The sequence below is a fragment of the Microtus ochrogaster genome, linkage group LG4, assembly GCF_000317375.1.
Source record: "Microtus ochrogaster isolate Prairie Vole_2 linkage group LG4, MicOch1.0, whole genome shotgun sequence".
Taxonomy (NCBI): domain Eukaryota; kingdom Metazoa; phylum Chordata; class Mammalia; order Rodentia; family Cricetidae; genus Microtus; species Microtus ochrogaster.
Genome location: NC_022030.1, coordinates 17,699,941 through 17,720,364, shown reverse-complemented (window position 1 = coordinate 17,720,364; position 20,424 = coordinate 17,699,941). Strand labels below are relative to the sequence as shown.

At 51.2% G+C, this 20,424-nt stretch overlaps 2 protein-coding genes across 4 annotated transcripts in view; both read left to right on the top strand.

Annotated features, from left to right (window-relative positions):
* Window positions 1–14,193, top strand: part of Strn4 (striatin 4) — a 26,332-nt gene extending 12,139 nt beyond the window's left edge. Inside the window, exons 6-18 of one of the 2 annotated variants that reach the window (XM_026786167.1) lie at window positions 697–838; window positions 4,355–4,514; window positions 4,995–5,108; window positions 5,459–5,553; window positions 6,941–7,116; window positions 7,192–7,239; window positions 8,195–8,316; window positions 11,005–11,175; window positions 11,269–11,409; window positions 11,701–11,799; window positions 11,971–12,057; window positions 13,038–13,270; window positions 13,473–14,193. In XM_026786167.1, coding sequence (XP_026641968.1) covers window positions 697–838; window positions 4,355–4,514; window positions 4,995–5,108; window positions 5,459–5,553; window positions 6,941–7,116; window positions 7,192–7,239; window positions 8,195–8,316; window positions 11,005–11,175; window positions 11,269–11,409; window positions 11,701–11,799; window positions 11,971–12,057; window positions 13,038–13,207 — 1,525 coding nt within the window. In that variant the 3' untranslated portion in view covers window positions 13,208–13,270; window positions 13,473–14,193. Of the gene's footprint in view, window positions 1–696; window positions 839–4,354; window positions 4,515–4,994; window positions 5,109–5,437; window positions 5,554–6,940; window positions 7,117–7,191; window positions 7,240–8,194; window positions 8,317–11,004; window positions 11,176–11,268; window positions 11,410–11,700; window positions 11,800–11,970; window positions 12,058–13,037; window positions 13,271–13,472 lie in introns of both variants that reach the window. The other variant, XM_026786166.1, reaches the window with a different exon arrangement.
* Window positions 14,194–15,765: 1,572 nt separating this feature from the next.
* Prkd2 (protein kinase D2) overlaps window positions 15,766–20,424 on the top strand; it is a 29,963-nt gene continuing 25,304 nt past the window's right edge. Inside the window, exons 1-2 of one of the 2 annotated variants that reach the window (XM_026786427.1) lie at window positions 15,766–17,101; window positions 19,393–19,531. In XM_026786427.1, coding sequence (XP_026642228.1) covers window positions 16,862–17,101; window positions 19,393–19,531 — 379 coding nt within the window. In that variant the 5' untranslated portion in view covers window positions 15,766–16,861. The remainder of the gene's footprint in view (window positions 17,102–19,392; window positions 19,532–20,424) is intronic. The other variant, XM_005361042.3, reaches the window with a different exon arrangement.

Here is a 20,424-nt window from a genome sequence, read left to right as displayed (position 1 = left end):
CAGGCGGATCTCTGTGAGTTCAAGACCAGCCTGGTCTACAGAGCTAGTGCCAGGACAGGCTCCAAAGCCACAGAGAAACCCTGTCTCGAAAAAAACAAAAAAAAAAACAAAAAAAAAAGAAAAGTAATAACTGTGTCCTGGCAGTTGACAACTCTGGTGTGACAGTGGACAGCAGGGGAAGGGTAGATATCTGTAAGGAAGGGATGGCATTCAAGTCTGTCTATGCTGCCTGCACTTGGTATTGGGGTCTGTTTTCCCTGGGAGCCAGGAGGCAGAGAAGGAATGCTACCTATATGATGGTACGAGGCTCTCCCATGTCCATGTTAGTTGATAGTAAAGAGTTCAAAGTGTCTGAGTGTTGCAGAGTGGCTACTGCTTGGGCTGATTAAGGGAGGGGCATTGGGCAGCAATGTCTTCTTACCCAGCTCATGTCTGACTTGGCCAGATGTAGGACAGGCATATGCAGGGGTGCTCTGTCAATTACAGTTGGAATTCAGTGGGTGGGGGGCATAGCTTTAGGTCTGTACAAGGATCCCAGGGATGATAGTGCACGACAGAGGCGGAATAAGAGGCTGTGCATGCTCAAAGCCAAGGCTTCTTGGGGCTTAGGAGCTCAGCTATGTCTGGGATCTTATCTCTGGCCTCTTGTCACCTGACAAGACTGATATCCCTCTGTCTGTTTCCCTTTCTCGGCAGAAACGCAGCAGGCAAAGATGGCAAGGAGCGCCTGGGTGGCTCGGTACTGGAGCAGATCCCCTTCCTGCAGAACTGTGAGGATGAGGACAGCGATGAGGATGATGAGCTAGACAGTGTTCAACACAAGAAGCAGCGTGTGAGGGTGAATCTTCCACTGCTGTCCTAGCCTCTGCCCCGGGCCTTCCCTGGCCCCAGATAATGCCCCATCCTACCTTTCCATTTATGATTCTGCAGGACAGCTCAGTGCCCTGACCCATGCAGAGCTGTTTCCCTTCAGCTAGCCTGTCCCCAATCCTAAGTGAAATGTTTTTACCTGTGACTCTTACTTTCTATCCCCATGTTCTGAAAAGGGTGTGAAGCACAGGTCTCAGTAAAAAATTGTGAATGAGTAAATGTGCCTGGGTGAGGTCTGGAGAGTCAGTATGATCTTGGGGGTTCTGGTCTGCTATATGGTCAGGGCCCTTGCCTGTGTGACTTTGATGTAGCATCCTGACCTTATCGACATGCCCTAACGTCTTCCTCCCAGCACCCAGTATGGTCCTGTGCTGTTTCCAGGATTCTGACCTTGGTTGTGATATGACCTTAGTTGCCCATTAACATCTGCTGAACCCTTCACAACCCAGCTCTGAGCAGGTCATGGGACAAGACCACAAGTGGAGCAGTAGTGGCTTTGTAGATGGCCACCTGCAGGACATGCTAAGGTGGAGGCAGAGACATCAGCTGTGGGAAAAGTCTCAGCTTTCCCTGAACACCACTTTCCCAGATGTGGCTTCTGCAGCTCTTTTTTACTTAGTCTAGGCACACTTTCTCTATCTTGCCTTGGGTCTCCTGGGACCACAGAGAATGTGTTTTGTCAGCTTCTAGAGCTCCGGGTTCCCTTATCTGAACCCTGACAAACTCTTGAGGTGGTGGTGGGAGGGTCTTGGCTCCCACTCTATCCCTAGGGTCCCTGGCATGACTTAGCACAGGGTCCTGTCCAGGTGGAGCAAATGATAGACCTGGAGCCCTGGAGGAGGCAAAAGGCTAAAGTGTATCTTTGATGTGGGCACTCTAACTTGGCGTCCTGGTTTAGATGTTAGAATCTTCTGTTCTTCCCTACTCCCACTTGGGATTGTCTTTTCTTTTGTATGTGTATAAGAGAAAGAAAAAGAAAGAGGGGGAATATTTGTATGCTTCATATGGAGGTCTACTTCCTCAAGAGCTGTCTACCTTGTGACTTTTTGGATTTGTTTGTTTCCATTTTTGGTATTTATTTGTGTATTAGTCAGAGTTCTCTAGAGGATCAGAACTGATAGAATAAATCTATAGCCAGCTTGATATATATAAATCTATAGATACTTAGATAGAAAGAGGATTTATTAGAATGGCTTACAGAATGTGGTCCCACTTGTCCAAAAATGACTATCTACCAACGAAAGTTTCAAGAATCCAGTAGTGCCTGTCTGTGGTGGCACACGCCTTTAGTCTCCAGCTCTTGGAAGACAGAGGCAGGCAGATCTCAGGGCCAGTCTGGTCTACAAAGCAAGTTCCAGGACAGCCATGGCAATTACACAGAGAAACCCTGTCTTGAGAAACTTAAAAAAGAAAGAAAGGAAGAAAGAAAAAAAAAAGAATCCAATAGTTTCTCTGTCCACTAGGCTGAATGTCCCAGCTGATCTTCAGTATATGCCAGAATCCTGAAGAAGTAGACTCTAATGCCAGTGAAGGAATGGACTTGGTAGTGAGGGCCAACAGGTAGAGAGCAAGCTGCTTCTTTCATGTCCTTGTTTGTTATACATACCAGCAGGTGTGGTCTAGATTTAAAGGTGGATCCTTCCACCTCAAAAGATCCGAATTCAAAGTGGATCTTTGATGTGGATTCCCCTTTGTATGCTGTGATTACCATTAATGAATAAAGAAAACTGTCTTGAGCCCGTGATAGGGCAGAACTTAGATAGTCAGGGAAAACTAAACTGAATGCTGGGGGAAAGAAGGGCGGAGTCAGAGAAGCCATGTAGGCCCACCAGAGACAGACACTGGAACTTTGGCTGGTAAGCCACAGCCACGTGGCAATACACAGATTAATGGAGAGGGGTTAAATTAATATGTAAGAGTTAGACAATAAGAAGCTAGAGCTAATGGGCTAATCGGTGATTTAAATAATATAGTTTCTGTGTGGTTATTTCGGTTCTGGGCAGCTGGGACGAACAAGCAGCCTTCCTGCAGCAGATCTTCCTACTGATTTAATTAAGAAAATCGCTCACAGGTGTGCCCAGCTGCTTGGGCTTTAGGTAATTCCAGATGTAGTCAGTTGACAACAAGAACAGCCATCACAGTTTGTATTTTGGTTGTTTTTGTTTTGTTTTGACACAGTTTCTCTGTGTAGTCCTGGCTGTCCTGGAGCTTGTGATCAGGATGGCCTGGAACTTACAGATACTCCTGCCTTTGCTTCCCGAGTGCTGTGATTGAAGGTTTATAACACCATGTCTAGTTTGTGTTATTGAGACAATGGGCGTGAACTTGCTGATGAGCCTCCAGGCTGGCTGACTAGCAAACCTCAGAAACACTGTCTCCTCTCCCCAGCCCTGCATCACAAGTACCCACTGCCATACCTGTCTTTTTATCTGGGCGCTGGGGATGGAACTTGGACCTGAGGCTTGTTTGGCAGCCAATCAACTGAGCTGTCTCCCCAGCCTCTCAGTACTCTTCTTCTGAGCCTGGATGACACTTTTTCTAGGAACCAGGCCTCACAGCAGAAATGATTCTTCACTTTATTTTTTTTTTTGTGTGTGTGTGTGTCTTCTGTGGTTCTCATACTCAAACTTGTGGTCTCACATATGCCAGGCAAGCACTCTGTGCCTGAGCTTCATCCCAGCTCTTTTGTTTCCTTTTGAGGCAGAGTTTCATACTACAATAGAGGCTAGTCTAGAACTCTTGGCCACCTTCTGCCTTGCTCAACTTCTGAGTACTAAATCAGGCATGAGCATCACCTCCATCTTCCCCCTCACTGTTGTATACCAAGAAGCCTGTGCATTTCACTATCTTGTCCCCCATGCCCTGTGGGCTCCTTGTTGTGGATGCCTGAGAGTTGTTAGTTCTAGATTCAGACCCTCTGGATGACCACCTTGGAGAATCAGCTGTGTCCTGGGCTCCACAGTTTGTTGGTGCTGCCCATTTTGGGCCCCAGTTTGAATTTGGGGGCCTGGGGTAATGGGCTTCATTCTGTATAGCTTATTCCTACACATACAGGATAGGAAGAAGGATAGTAGTTTGGGTCACTGTTAACAGGATTGTGGATTAAAATGAAGCCATGTCTGTAAACTCATCTATGAGCCACTAGTTCTTGCTCAAGCACACAGCTGAGTGACAAGGGTATATTATCATTGTAAGTTTTATGCCCAGAGTGGAAATAGAGGTTCTGTTCATCCCCTTGCAATTGTATGTCTCTGTATACTCCCAGGGCTTGTATCATATGTCTTCCTGAGAGCCATGTGCTGGGGAGGGGCTCAACAAAGCTGAGGAGAGATGAGAGTGCCCAGTGCTGGCAGTAGAGGAGGGCCCTCTGCAGTCCCCAGATCTAGACTTTGGGAAATGAGCTGATGACTTGCCTTTTCCCGGGAACCAGCTGGGTTTGATCTCTGAACTCCAGCTCCTTTTCCCACTTCTTCCCCTACCCTAGCTCCCATCCAAGGCCCTAGTGCCTGAAATGGAGGACGAAGATGAGGAAGATGACTCGGAAGATGCTATCAATGAGTTTGATTTCCTGGGCTCAGGAGAAGATGGGGAAGGGTCTCCAGATCCTCGACGTTGTGCTGCAGAGGGGAACCCCCATGAGCTCGGTGAGTCGGAGACTGACTGACAGGCCTGGCTAAGACAGGATCTGACCCTGCATGCTTCAGGTGCTTCCTGTCCAGGCCCGGGCGGATGTACTTCCTGAGGTGGGTCAAGGATAGCTGAAGCCCCAAGCCAGGTCCAGGCCCTTACCCTTCCCTGGAAAGTCCCTTTGAGCTGTATTCAAGTGGCCCTGCCAGAAGTCAGCTCCGGTCCTCACAGCAAGTGTCCAGGGCCTATCTAACTCAAGTAGGGGGTAGGATGAAAACTGATGGTGGAGATGGGGCTATGTCTCTTCCTGCCTTGTGACTCCTGACCAGAAGGACCTTGGGGGTCCCCTGGGCCTAGGGTAGAGAGATGCCTGCCATCTCTCACTGGGTCCCTGCCAGTCTATTTCCTCAGTCTGTGTCCAGCAGCAGTGGGGTGGGCTTCCCTGAAAGATTGGGTAGAACTGGTGGGCAATTCTTGTTTATGACTCTTTCATGCAGAAAGCCGTCGGGTCAAACTCCAGGGAATTCTTGCTGACCTCCGGGATGTGGACGGGCTGCCTCCCAAAGTGACCGTTCCACCTCCTGGCACACCCCAGCCCCGGCCTCATGAAGGTAATCTCTAGCCCCACATGCCAATACCTTGGGGTCCATAACAGAGGGGGTGCTGTAGAGCTAAGCCCGGGGTCTCTGTGTCCTCAGAGGTAAGGCCCAGTCTCCAATCTGCAGCCTACCTGTCCCAAAAGGTCGTCTGTCTGTCTGTTTCCCTCTCTTTTTGTCTGTCCTCCCGTTTGTCTGTCTGTCCGTCCCTGTCTTCCTCTCCAGCTGCGATTCTTGATCCTGTCTTCCTGCCTCTCTTCCTTGCTCCTCATCCTTTCTGCCTCTTTCTGCCTTTCTCTCTCTCCCTGGCCCTGTCTGCCCCACCTACCCCTCCCCCCTACCAGGTTCCTTTGGCTTCTCCTCAGACGTCTTCATCATGGACACTATCGGGGGCGGGGAGGTGAGCCTGGGGGACTTGGCAGATCTCACCGTCACCAATGACAACGACCTCAGCTGTGATGTAAGTTTTGGGGGTGCCCCATCAGTTCTTAGCTCTGAGCATGTTGCAGGTCTGGGTTCTTTCCCTTTCATATGAGGACTGTGAGAGGTCATTCCATACCCCAGCAGGAGACCTCAACACACCATGCCTTACAGAGGGGTACCTGGCAAACACCTCACTTAGGTGCAAGCTCTGAAAGACACAGGAGTTTCTTCGTTTCATGCCTTCTTAGGTGATGTGGGGAGATGATTGCCAGCCATGCTTCCCCACTCAGGACCTCTGTTGTGAGTGGAAGAGGGGCTAGAATGAAGGGGCCTCATGACTAGCATCCTGTGCTGTGCATCTTGGTCACTGGGACTTTCTGTGGTGGGTTTGGATGCGCTTTTCAGGGCAGAAGATCAGGTTACTGGCTCCAGTGAGGTTGGAGGCTAGTGTAGAATGCAGAAGTGAGGCTGGGCAGGGTCTACTGGGAGTGTACTACAAGGTTCCTCAACCTGTCCCATGGGTGCTTCGGGGAGTAGGGAACCCGCTTGAGCACAAATCCTCCAGTTCCTGATAATCATGGTAGAAATTGCTGCTGAGCCCAGGTGAAGGGGGTCTGATGGTGCTGAGGCTTCCTTGACAGCTCGGTCTCTCCCAAACCTGGCCGTCCTCTTGCAATGAGAAGCTTCATCTTGTAGGACCCATACTCTCAGAGCATCTTTCCTGGGACCCAATGGCTCTGCTTCCCTGTCAGGGACTTCAAGACTTGTTCCCTAGGGCTTTGTAGCTTAGGGACCTATCTGCAGTTACTCTGACCTTCCCCTAATCCCAGCCTCCTTAGAGAGGCCAAGACCTAAGGTTCTACAACCTCATGTGGCTTCCCATTTTTCTGGAGCTTTTGCTTAGGATGAAACAAATTGTAAGTTTCTGAGTGGAACCAACTGTTCTGCCTGCCATTGACCTTGCTGGCTTTCTCTCGTGCAACACTTTTGTTGTGTATCCTGGTCTTGCTGCCTCCTGCCTCAGGGCCTTTACACACACAGCTCTTTCTTCAGTCCCTTTCCTTTACCTGGTGCTAGTTAAATCCTGCTTTGTCACTATCTCCCCAGGGCCTCTTGATCCCTGCAGAGGAGGCTAGGCTGCCTTGGTGTCCCTGCTTCAGGTTCAGAGTTCCTGGTTCTGTGTATTTAAGACCTGTCTGTCTCCCTGAGGGACCTCTGAACTGTGAAGCCCCAAAGAATTAGGCTCCCTGACCCCTTCAAGCCTTCCATGTTGCTGAGACCTGCTGAGTATGTGAAGGGCTTTTCTGGCCTGTGGAAGGGAGATCAGACTGGGGCTAGTCAGTTCAGTCTAAAAGGAGTAGTGTCACTGTCTGTATGAGTGCTGGGATATACAAGAGGATACTGAGGCAGCTTCCCATCCCCAGCTGTCTGACAGCAAAGACGCCTTCAAGAAGACATGGAACCCCAAGTTTACCCTCCGCTCACACTACGATGGTATCCGCTCGCTGGCCTTCCACCACAGCCAGTCAGCACTGCTCACTGCTTCTGAGGATGGCACACTTAAACTGTGGAACCTACAAAAGGCAGTTACAGCCAAGAAGTAAGGATGTTATCCTGGAAGGGGCAGAGCCCTAGGACCTGGGGTCTTAGTGACGGGTTCTTCTTTTTCCCACAGAAATGCTGCACTGGACGTGGAGCCAATTCACGCTTTCCGTGCTCACAGGTAGGGAGGCACCTGAGCCTGTTGTAAGCCCTGCATTCCAGCAGCATGAGCTAAGCTGATGTCTGCTACCCTGGAGACCTGGAACAGCAGTCTCCACCCTGGTCCCTCTGTACAGTGGACCCTCAGCACATCCCTTACTCAGGGACATGTTCATTCCCACTGAGGTTTCACTGAGACCCTTCTGAGCAATAAAGGAAGAGAGTAGGAGATGGACAGCTTTCCCAGATGGCTCAACCAGAGCATGGATGCAAAATTCTCTGTGACATCCTTAAAAAATACCTAGGAAAGGAGACTGATGGGATGGCTCAGTGGTTAAAGGTACCTTCTACTAACCTTGACAACCTAAGTTTGATCTCTGCAGTCCATCTGGTGAGAAGAGAGAACCAACTCCAGAAAGTTGTATTCTGGCTGGGCAGTGGTGGCGCACGCCTTTAATCCCAGCACTTGGGAGGCAGAGGCAGGTGGATCTCTGTGAGTTTGAGGCCAACCTGCTCTATAAGAGCTAGTTCCAGGACAGGCTCCAAAGCTAGAGAAACCCTGTCTCGAAAAACCAGGAAGGAAGGAAGGAAGGAAGGAAGAAAGGAAGGAAGGAAGGAAGGAAGGAAGGAAGGAAGGAAGAGAGAGAGAGAGAGAGAGAATCACAAAATTGTATTCTGGCCTCCACATGCACAGCGTTATATGGGACAATAAATAAATTTAAACTATTTTTAAAAGTAGGTAGGAGAAACTGGGTGCTGGTGGTACACGCCTTTAATCCCAGCACTTGGGAGGCAGGGGCAGGCAGATCTCTGAGTTTTAGGCCAGCTTGGTCTGCAGAGTGAGTTCCAGGACTACACAGAAAAACTCTGTCTCAAAAAACAAATAGACAAATAGCTAGGAGAAACCCTCAAGCTTCTATGAGCAAGGAAGGCCTGAGCCATAGCTACCTTTCATCACCTACCCTTGCGCCCTGCAGGGGCCCTGTACTGGCAGTCACCATGGGCAGCAACAGCGAGTACTGTTACAGCGGTGGGGCTGATGCCCGCATCCACAGCTGGAAGATTCCTGACCTCAATATGGACCCATATGATGGCTACGGTGAGAACAGACCCTTCCCACACCCACCTCATGTCACAATCCTGGGGAACAACTCTATAGAGCTCCCAGTCTGATTTAGCATTAGTGGGTAGGACAGAGGGAGTTGAAGCAGGAGTGGTAGTGGTGAGGGGAAGGTTGGGCTACAACTGAGAATTAGCATGACCTGGCCTTTTGAGGGAAGCAGAGGCAAGAGAGCATAAGTCAGGGCCCCAATGGATTGGACAGCTTGGTAGACTCTGTTCTTGGGGCCCAGCCAAGGTCTTATCGTGGGTCAGTGGAGGGGTTTATTAGGAGCAGAGGAAGTGAGCTGAGAGGCATCAGTGGAACCATATGGCAGGGAGTTTAGGCTTTACTTTTAGCCCTTTAAGAGCTAAGTAGAGGAGCCAGGAGCTGGTGGCACATGCCTTTAATCCCAGCATTCAGGAGGCAGAGGCAGGCGGATCTCTGTGAGTTGGAGGCCAGCCTGGTCTACAAAAGCTAGTTCCAGGACAGCCAAGACTGTTTCACAGAGAAACCCTATCTCAAATACAATGAACAAAAATGTCTTTCACTAGGAGAAGTGAACACCAAATCCCGTCTTTAAGTAAGAAGCTATTTGCAATTGAATCCTACTGAGAAAGGGAAAGTGAGTCTCTCTGATCAGTGTCACTGGGTGTATCAGTCACACTCCAGGGCAGGCCCCATGCCCAGGAATAGTTGGGCAGCACAAAATAAACTCCTTGTTAGGGTTGATTCTTTTGTTTGTTTGTTTGTCTGTTTTGTTTCTTCTTGGCAATTTTTGCTTTTTTATCCTCTGTCTTTAACTATTTTGATTTTTTTTTCTTTTTGAGAGAGAGAACATGAAGTTGGGTGGGTAAGGAGGTGGGAGAATCTGGGAAGAGTTGGGGAAGAAAAGAATGTGATCACTGGAAGAGCAGCCAATGCTTTTAACTACGCACCAGGGCTGAAGTTTATTAAAAGACATTTTTTAAAAATGATACTGAGCCATTTCTCTAGCCCCACCTCCACCCCATTTTTTTGTTTTTGTTATTTTGATTGGGTTCAATTCCTAGCACCCATATGGCAGTTCACAACTGTAACTCCAGTTCCAGGGTACCTGACACTCTCATACAGACATACATGCAAGCAAAACACCAATGCATATAAAATAAGGCTAAATAATTGAAAGAAAGAAAGCAACTCTAGGTATGCTTGCTTAAAAATGTTTCGTTTGGTTTGGGTGTCTCTTGTGTAGCCTTGGCTGACTTGGAATTCACTCTCTAGACCAAGCTGGGCTCAAACTCAGAGATCCACTTACCTCTCCCTCCTGAATGCTGGGGTTAAAGGAGTGCACCTCCATTGCTTGGCCATAAAAGTTTTTAAAATTTTTAAGTAGTTAATTTTTTTGGTTTCTTGGTTTTTTGTTTTTGTTTTTTCAAGACAAGGTTTCTCTGATTAGCTTTGGAGTCTGTTCTGGCATTCGCTCTGTAGACCAGGCTGGCCTCAAACTCACAGAGATCGTGCCTCTGTCCTCGAGTGTTGGGTTTTAAAGGCCATCTGCCATTACTGCTTGCTTGGCTAATTGTTTTTTCCTAAGTGAAAAGGTACCCAGAGTTTCTCATACTCAGTGCCTTTGCCCTATTCATTGATACCTGTTTTACTCTTTTTACATGTATTTGTGTGTGTTATAGATGGTTGTGAGCCACCATTTGGAAACCAAGGTTGGGAACCAAGCCTGGCATAAGAGCTCTTACCCACTGAGCTATTTATCCAGCCCCACATCCACCACATTTTTTTTTTTTTTTGGTTTTGGTTTTGGTTTTTTTGAGACAAGATTTTTCTGTGTAGTCCTGGCTGTCCTGGAACTGGCTTTGTAGATCAGACTGGCCTCAAAACTCAGAGATCTGCTTGCCTCTGCCACCCCATTTTTTAAAGACAGGGTCTCACTGTGTTGTCCTGTCCATATTGGAAATCTCTATGTAGACCAGGTTGTCCTCCAGCTCACAAAAATCCTCCTGCCTTTGCTTCTCCAGTGCTGCTTTACTTTTTTTTTTTTTTTTTTTTTTTTTTTTTGGTTTTTCGAGACAGGGTTTCTCTGTGGTTTTGGAGCCTGTCCTGGAACTAGCTCTTGTAGACCAGGCTGGTCTCGAACTCACAGAGATCCGCCTGCCTCTGCCTCCCAAGTGCTGGGATTAAAGGCGTGTGCCACCACCGCCCGGCACTGCTTTACTTTTGAATATTGTGGCAGAGTATGGAGTTGTGTTTACAATCAAGATAACAGTTATCTGGAAGGTCAAGGGTCAGTCCTAAGTGAACTGCCCATACTTCAGGTGTCAGCTGGACTTGACCCAGAACTGTGTGGAGTCCAACAGCCTGAGAGGCTACAGAAGGGTCTTTGAGCAGCAGGGGCTGTGAGAAACTAGCAAGAAAGGACATTCCAGGGCTAAAGGGGGCCAACCTTGGTCAGCAAAGACAGCATTGCCCCTCTTTCTCCACTGGTGCCCTGAGCTGCTGACCTTGGCCTGGGGAGACAGTGAACTCAGAAGCTTCATTTTTTTTAAGCTGTTGAGCTGCTTCCTGAGATAAGGAATCTGCCCAGGTGAGCCCATGGGCAGTGGGCAGCCACCCAGGTCCCATCAGAGCTGCAGGCCCTGGGCTGTCTGGTGGGGCTGACATCACTAATAGCCTATTTCCTCTTGGCCTACCCAGACCCAAGCTTGCTGAGCCACGTCCTGGAAGGCCATGGGGATGCTGTGTGGGGTCTGGCTTTCAGTCCCACCTCCCACCGCCTGGCATCTTGCTCCGCTGATGGCACCGTCCGCATCTGGGACCCCAGCAGCAGTAGTCCAAGCTGCCTCTGTACCTTCCCCATGTCTGGAGGTGAGCGTTGAGCCAGTGTCTCACAACAGGATGGCCCCCAGCCACAGGGAGGGCCTGACTCCTTAAGTATCCTTTTCTCCCCTGTGCTCTCAGAACACGGAATCCCCACCTCAGTGGCCTTCACCAGCACCGAGTCTGCCCATGTCGTGGCCTCCTTTCGTTCTGGTGACACCGTTCTTTATGACTTGGAAGCTGGCAGTGCCCTCCTCACATTGGAGTCCCGAGGGAGCAGCGGTGAGGGCTTTTGGCCAGGCAGGCCAATGGGACTGGGATTTGAATGCCCATAGGACCCCAGTTCCTCCTGTAGCTTTGGGGACCTAGCCATCAGTGAGATCAGAATGTTACCAATGTGCCCTCTGGGCCCACAAGCAGGAAGGAAACAAGGCTCAGTGGTGGCCAGTCAGTTTGACATAGCGGGCTGGGTAGCATGTCCCCAATTGCAGAAGTGGCCTGCTCCTCCTTCCTCTGTCCCAGTCCTCTTATTTTCCTCCTCTGTCCCCTCCCCTCTCCCCACTTACTTTCCAGGCCCAACACAGATCAACCAGGTGGTGAGTCACCCAAATCAGCCCCTCACCATTACTGCGCACGACGATAGGGGCATCCGATTCCTGGACAATCGGACAGGTGAGGCCCAGCCTTAGTTGTCCCCTCACTGTGTTTTTGGGAACACATTTGGACTGCCAAATCCTGATATTTATACTATAGGCTGTCAACCCCACACCCCCCAGCTTCACCTTCCCAGATAAGGCCTGCAGAGAGAAGCCACTGCCAGCCACTCTCTGTCCCTCCCTCCAGGTAAATCTGTGCACTCCATGGTTGCCCACCTGGATGCAGTCACCTGCCTAGCCGTGGACCCCAATGGCGTGTTCTTGATGTCAGGAAGTAAGTTGGGCCTCTTTTGCTGTTCCTTCCTCAGGAGGGTTGGAGGCAAAGAGAAGGGGCTACAGCCATGGCAGGCAACTCCATTCCTGCCTCATCTTCATCGACTGCCCCTGGTATTCCTGCCTGGGGGTTTGTCCTATGTTACAGGTGTATGGTGATGGACCCAGATCCCCTTGGAGTTTGAGCACTTGGTCCCTCTCTGCTCTCAGATAATAGGCTCAGCCGTCTCCTAAAATGGTAGACGGGTCCCTCAGACCAGTGTCAGCTGTGATGAGTGTATGCACCTGTGCTTGCAGATGTGCAAGTGGTGGTGGAGGCTGTGAGCAGATCACAGCTTGCTCTGCCTGATGTTGCCATGTGCTGGCTGAACAGCTACACCGCAGACCTCCTGCTCCCGGCCAGTGGTATCAGACCCAGCTGTGGTACAGACAAGCTTAAGATCAGAGGCACTGCTTTCTGGGCTGAGTCCTTCTAGCTGGGCTGACTTGAGGAGCAGAGCCTCAAGCTAGTCATGCCCTCTCATGCCCAGCAAAGTCCTTAGCTGAGCCAGTCTCAATTCCCTGCAGTCATCAGGCCTCATAGGCTCCTTGCCCCAGGCCCTCCTTGGCCATCCCTCTACCTGGAAGGCTTCCCTTTCTTGAACTGATACTTTTTGCCTATCACCTGGAATTAGTTTCTTCTGTTTTCTTTCTTTCCTGCTGTGCTAGGAATAGAACCCAGGACCTTGGGCTGGCAGCCTCTGAGCCACACCCTACCACTTTAAGCTGTTCTTGTTCAGTGTTTGTGTGCATCATTCCTCCCCAGGTCTTTACATATACTTGGCAGTTAGCAGAATGGTTAGCAGGAGGGTGACAGAAGGGTTACACTTAGGGCTAAGCTGCCTCTACCTTAAGGCCTTTACATGAGGCCGGGTGAAGGGTTCAGAATCCAAGTCTGAGCTCAGGCTTGGTAACAGCCTCATCTGCTCCATGCCTGTGCAGGCCATGACTGTTCTCTGCGTTTATGGAGCCTAGACAACAAGACATGTGTGCAGGAGATCACGGCCCACCGCAAGAAGCATGAGGAGGCCATCCATGCAGTGGCCTGCCATCCCAGCAAGGCACTTATCGCCAGTGCTGGTGCTGACGCCCTAGCCAAGGTGTTCGTATGATCCCACCTGGCCTCGCCCTGGCTACACAGTGGCAGGGAGCGGGGCCAGGCCAGTGGGGCTGAGGTAAGGGCCAGAGGCCATTTGTGTTCTAGGTAGGAATGCAGAAACCCAGCATCCTTGCCCCAGAAGATATCCCACTTGCCTGTCAGTTTGAGTTGTGCCAAAGCCCACAGTCCTGTGAGAATGAGACTTCCCTGAGAAGACGGGAGGAATGGGGGTTAGAGTGGGACTCTAGCCTAACCAGCTGCTTTCCCTCTCTCTGCAGGCAGCCCCAAGCCTCCCTTGAGAGGCTCAGAGTCTCGGCCTCTTTCATCTTCCTGGAGCCTGGTGGTGCTAATGGCCCTTTCCCCAGGAATCGCCCTTCAAGGATGGCCTCTGGGATTTGTGCTCATGCCCCAGCCCCAACTCCTGATACAGCTGTCCTCCTGAGTTTAGCACAGCCAAGGCTGGGTGTCCTTGGGGATCTGTTTTTTTCTTCTAAGAAAATAGAAGGTGCCAGGCTCTACCCTAGAGTGCCACACTTCCCCTGCCCATCAGATGAAGGGCTGTGCAGAAAGGGGTCTCCTGTGGCCCTCCTGTGTGGGCCCCAGGCTGTCCTCTTGGACCTCAGTCCCTTCCTTCTGCTTTCCAACACTAACAAGCATCTGGGGCCAGGTCTTCTGGAAAGGGCCTCCACTCCTCTGGGGCATGCTCCCAGCTACAGGCCCTCCTTGAGATATAGAGGGTGGAGTGGGCCCCTGGCCCCTAGCTCGCTGTCTATCTGTATAAATGGGATTTTAATGGCATCCACCCCACGTTATCACTGTGTGATAGTCTGTCAGTCTCCTTCCAACTCCACACTTTTGCCTCTATTTATTTCACTCTTTATTTGGGTTCTACCTTGTGCCCTTGGTTCCCCCTTCAGGTTCCTGTTTATAAGCCCCATTCCTTTTGCCCCCAACTTGTATGTGAAAAAAAAAACTGTCTCAATAAACCCTTTGGAGTAAGATAGGTTCCCCAGGCCATCTTTCAAGACGGTAGGGGGTGTTGGGGGAGGGTCACTCTCTCTGCCTTGGCTGAGTGGAATCTGGGGAGAGAGATGATGGGATTGGGGTTCTGTCATAGAACAGGGTGGGGGTGGAGCTGGGTGGCAAGCCAGTGGAAGGGCAGAAGTGGAACATGGGACTGAATCTCTGTGAGCCCCTCCTTTTTGTTACTAAACATGTCTTCCCCAGGGGCAGTAAACTGGTCAACAGATGCTGTGTTGTGGCAATAAACAATTTAGTTGAAGACCCCATGCCTGCTCAGGAACTAGGAACTAAAGCCCCTTTCCTACCCCATACCCAGTCGTAGACTGACAGAACAGGAAGAGTGTTGGTAGACCAGCAGCCTAGGCAGGGTGTAGAGCACATGCAGGGATCTGGTCCTCACAGCAGTGCAGAGTCCTCGTCCCATCTTCCTAGGCTCCTAGGCTCTGACAGTGGGAGAGGTCTGGGAGTCCATACTGTAGAGGAAGAGAGTGAGGTCTGCTCGAGGATCTCAGGCTGAGACTCCAACCTGCCAGCCCCTCTACAAGGGTCACGGGTAAAAAGGGCTGTAAGTCCAGGTCCAGAGGTAGGCCTGCGATCGTGCTGGGGGACATGCCCATCTAGGAGAAGGCGCAGATGGGTGTGTGATATTTAGGTGACATTCAAGTGGCCAAGCTGTGAGCTCCACGTGGCCTTGCTCCCCCCCCCTTCCCTTTGAGTTCTTTGCAGCTTCCCCAGGTGGTAGTTTGGGTTTTTACTCCAGCCTCAGACTTCCTTCCCCAACCCTTGTCCCCCGGATGTGGTAACAGCCAACACTGTACCCACCTCAGCTGCCCCCAGCAGCACTGAACCAGTAAGGGGGGCTCTCTTTAAAGCTCCAGCTTTCTGGATGTGAAAACTAACTGGTCCCCTCTGCCTGATTATTAGAATAGTCGTCCGAATTTCCCCTGATGGAGCTGGGTTGATTACACAGGCCTGGCGACAGACTCTCAATAGATGTTAACTTTTTAAGTTTCCTGGTATTGCACTATTTGTTTCGGAGAATGGTAGAGGTCAGAGGATAACCCAGAGGAGCTCGTTCTCCTTTGATTGTGTGAGTCTCCAGGACTGAACTCAGGTCAGTGAGTTTGACTTCAAGTGCCTTTACCCACTGAGCGATCTCACTTCCAGATGCTGGATGTTTCCCTTAACACAATCAGCCAGAAACCCCTGAGTGACTTTGGTGTCTCCTTTTTTTCTCTGCAAAATTTAAGGGCAACCACATCAACTCTACCTTAACTGTGTTCCAGGCACCCGTATTCCATCTCTGGAATACAGTCTCATGATAGGGAAACTAAGGTTCACAGTGGAGAAGCCCATACCTCAAGTCACACAGCCAGAAAGATGTAGGTTAGGTCTCATGAGAGGTCTCTGAAGTAGTTTTGACCTTTGGCGTGTCACCTTGGTTGTGGTTTCAGGCTCTGTACCATCTCAACTCACTGGAGACAGACCCGAGGCTTAAGCTCTCCCGTGTTTCAGTCTCCCACCTGTGTACTGGGTGTATTGTTGAGCTGGGGACTTGGGGTGGGGGGAATAGGAACAAGAACAGGAAAGCCACCGGACTTGACACCGATTTCCGACCCTTTCCCTGGGGTGGACGCCGGATGCCGGCCAGCCTGACAGCTCCCTCTTTCAACGACCAAGCGCTGCCTCTCCCGCCCGCCACAGTGGACTGCAGCGAAAAGTCAGCTTTTCAGACTGGAGCATGCGGAGAAAGCACTGACCCTTCAGCCCTCCTCCCACCCCAGCCACCAGATACCACTCCTCCCCAACCCCCAAACTCCCTGATACAGGGTCCCGCCTTCCCCTTCCGCCCCAGGCCCCTCGATAAAGGCTCCGCCCTGTGACGTTACGGAGCCCCGAGCTGATTGGCCGGCTGCGCCATCGTTGCGGAGACTTCCTTCTGGGCCGCTGCTGCTGACTTAAACTTTGAAGGGGGAAAAAAAGAGCCACCGCGCTGTGCGACCCTCTCTTGCCCCCCACCCGCCCCGCCTCCGGTAATGGCCCTTCTCCGCCGCCCCTGACCCAACTTTTCTCCAATTTTCGCGACCTGTGAGAGTCTCTTCTTTTAGCCCTGGCCCTGGGGACCCCCTCTCTCCCCATCCCTGAGCCAATCGGGTCCCTATGATCCACTAGGTCCCTGACCAAAGACTGCTTTCTTTCTACCCACAAGGCATCCTCAGGCCCGCTCTGAGTTTGAGCCTGCCGTCAAACCTACTGGATCCTGGGATCCCCCTGCTCCGCTCTCAATCTTCTCTCTCCCAGGGGCCTTGGATTGTGTGTGTGTGTGGGGGGGGGGGTGTCTTTTGATTCTAGAGACCCTGCCCTACCCGATTTTCTTTTTTGGTTTCTTGCCATCTTCCAATATCTGGGTGCCCTCCTTCAAACCATTGCTTTTCTTTCTGTGCTGTGCTCCCTTGACTCCCGGCGTTTGACCCACTAGATTCCTTTTCTCTCATTGCCCAGGATCCCGCCATCCTTCAGTCTCTTAACCTGACAGCTTTCTCTCTCAAATGCTTGTGTTCTTACCACTACCGCACGAGAGCTCTCGGATCTAGGTCCCAGGTTCCTCGGCGAGCTCCAGGCGGCAGGTCCGGGTCTGGCCCCCATGGCCGCCGCCCCCTCCCATTCTGCCGGACTCCCGGGCTCTCCTGGGCCCGGGTCTCCTCCGCCCCCCGGTGGCTTGGAGCTCCAGTCGCCGCCACCTCTGCTGCCTCAGATTCCGACCCCAGGCTCGGGGGTCTCCTTCCACATCCAGATCGGATTGACCCGAGAGTTCGTGCTGTTGCCGGCCGCCTCAGAGTTGGCTCATGTGAAGCAACTCGCCTGCTCTATCGTGGACCAGAAGGTGAGGGCCTAGGGCCTCTCCTCATGAAGAAGAGACTTCAGCGGTGGCCTGGGGCTTGCTGGGAGGGGAGAGAGGGTTCCTAGGTAACAGGAGGGACACTACTCTCCAGTTGTGTCCTCACCCTACCACCGGTTTGAGAGAGGCCAGGGTAGGGGTGGGGTGCCTCAGAGGCCTCCCCAAATTGCGTGTTGCTGCTTGTTGTTGTTTTCTGCAGCGGGCAGGGAGGAAGGGAGGGGCCTGCCAGGTGTGGAGTGGGGAAGAAGGGGCAAGTGGGAGCTGCGGATCAGGGGGACCTCTTCTTGTGGTCTCACTCTTGGCCTCCGTTCTTTGGAAACTGTAGAAATTGAAGCCGTGCTGGCCATGGTGATCGGGTGACATGTGTGGGTGTGTGGACTAGCTGCCAGGGGCAAGCAAGGTCTCAGGGTGCAATCTCTACCCTTTCCCAGGCCGAAGATGGGGTGTGAAGGAGCAAGGCACCCCCGAAATCCTGCAGACTCTATCTGCTCTCCGAATCACAGTTTCCCTGTTTGTACTCTTAGCTTTAGCTATCAGGGTTCCTCCCAAGAGTCATGGCAAGAGGGAACCCGTAGGACTAGATGCCCAAATCCTAGGAACATTAAAAGTTACAACCAGGCCAGGTAGTAGTGGCCCATACCAGGAGGCAGAGGCAGGTGAATCTCTGTGAGTTTGAGGCCAGCCTGGTCTACAGAGTGGGTTCCAGGACAGCCAGAGCTACACAGAAAAGCCCTGTGTCAAAAAACAAACAAAAGTTATGACCAGGCTGGTAGAGCCCTTGTCTGGCAAGCAAAAGCCACAAGTTCCATTTCCACCCCACCCTACACCTCTCATCCTGGGGTGGGGGATGCTTTTGTGTAGTTCAAGTGCCTGATTGTGAAGATGTCAGAACCTGAGTCCTGAGAGTTGGATATTGAAATCTTTTCATACTAAGGCATCCAAACATTAGAGTCTTAAGTTTATCATGTTGCTGTCCCATAAGACTCCTAGATGGCACTGACAGTAGGACAGCCACAGCTGGAACCCAGAATGTATACTCTAAAATGAGAGCACATCGGAATTCAAAACATCCGGACTTAGCTTTTCTCAGGCTCCTGGAAATGGATTCTTTGGATTTTGGGGAAGCAGAAGGAAAAGGGTCACCTCCCCCATTTTCCCAAGGGGGTGAAACTAGTTTAGAAAAAGACCTCCCAGGTCTGGCACTTTTGTAACCCCAGCATTGGGAAGGCAGAAGCAGGAGGATCAGATTTACGTCAGGCTAGGGCATCTCCATTCCCTAGTCTCAAGGGAAAGAAAGGAAGAAAGAAAGAAAGGAAAAAAGGAAGGAAGGAAGGAAGGAAGGAAGGAAGGAAGGAAGGAAGGAAGATTAAGCTACTATGAGGGCCAAGGCAGTACTGCTTTTCTGTTGAAGATGGGGGGTTGTGACCACCAACTCCCCGAGACCAGCCCAGCTGCCACTTCTAAACCAGCTGGCCTTATGGGAAGCAGGATTGGGGCTCCTGTACATTGAATTTCCTGGCATGAAATTCTTGGTGCCAGAGTTCAGATCCCCAGCCTCCCCTCCTCAGGCCCAGCCAGTTTGTTTTCTGCTCTTCCTAGGGTACAGGTGCTGTTTAGGGCCCCTTCCTGTCTGCCTTCCTTCCCTGTGCCCCACCTGGGCAGTTTCACTTTCTGTTTTATGGTGTTTCATTTCCTGCCCCCCCCTTCTCAAGCTGGGACCGGGACACCTGGGTCTTTAGAGCACAGGATAAGGGGAGACCTCCTTACCTCTAGCTATCTTGAGCACCCCCACTCAAAATTCCCAAAGCACTCAAACCTCCTTTCTAGTTCATTCTGCCCCAATGCTGGGCTAAGAGCCAGGTAATGGACAATAGAGTCAGGAAGGAAGCTGGGGTGGAGATATGGCCAGAAGAGAAGGGTTGATCACTCAATGCCCCACCAGCTCTGGAAAAGTCAAAGTGTCCATGCTGCTCCTGGAGCCTTTAACGCCCCCCCCCACACACACACACACTTTACCCCACAGCTCTTCTCTTGACAGACCCACTACCAGACTGGCCAGTGCCTGTACCCCCACCTGGCACACCTGCCCCCCCCCACACACTGGCTCAAGCTAGGGTTGGGAGGGGCCAAGCAGGAAGGGCCAAGCAGGGGCTGTAGGGTCTCGGTTTCCGGGGGAAATAACCGGTTCTGCCCCTGGAGGGTTCAAGAAAGCTGCCTGCTGCCGCTGCTACAGGCCTACTCTGAGCTTTTCTGTTGCTACCTCCCCCTCCCCTTAGTTCCCTGAGTGTGGCTTCTACGGCCTGTACGACAAGATCCTGCTCTTCAAACATGACCCCACATCAGCCAACCTCCTGCAGCTGGTGCGATCAGCTGCAGACATCCAGGAGGGCGACCTGGTGGAGGTGGTTCTGTCGGGTGAGAAGCGGCTGTCACCCCGGAGGTGGGGCCTTGGGGCTCGGGCGTGGGGCCAGGTCTCTGGGAGAGGTGACTGAGGGTGGGCATGGAGGGGGCTCACCTGTGATTCCAACATTCCCGAGGCACAGACAGAAGGGTCACACATTTCACGCCATCTTGGGCTAAGAGTGAGACATTCGGGCTGGACAGTTGGCTCAGTAGTTAAGAATACTTGTTACTTTTTCAGAGCACTGGGGTTTGAGTCTCAGCACTGATATAGCAGCTCCAGTCCCAAGGGATCTGACGCCCTCTTCTGACCTCTACAAGCACAGGCATACATGCTGACAAAACACCATGTCATAAAAACATAAAGTCAACAAATCTTAAAAGGGGGGAGGGACTCATCAAGAGATGTGCCCCTTGGAAGTCTTGGGGAAAACAATTTGCTTATTTATGTTTATTTATTTATTTGAGATAAGGTTTTATAATGTAGCCCTGGATGGCCTGTAACTCACAGAACTCCTCTTGCATCTCACTCTGGAATTCTGAGATTAAAGATGTGTACCGGGGGCTGGGGAGATTGCTCAGTGGTTAAGTTCACTGACTACTCTTCCAGAGGACCCAGGCTCAATTCTGAGCATCCACATGGCAACTCAAAACTGTCTTAACTCCAGTTCCAGGGGACCCGACACCCATGACAAAACACCAGTGCACATCAAATTTTAAAAAATAAGTAAATAAATAAGTAAATGAAGGGTGTACCATTGGACCTAGATAGTTAGCCCCTCCTCTGGGGATTTAACCTAGAACCTTGTGCATGTGAGGCACGCACTACAACAGTGAGCTATACCCTCAGCCCACCAAAACTGTTTTACATTTAGTGTGTGTGTGTGTGTGTGTGTGTGTGTGTGTGT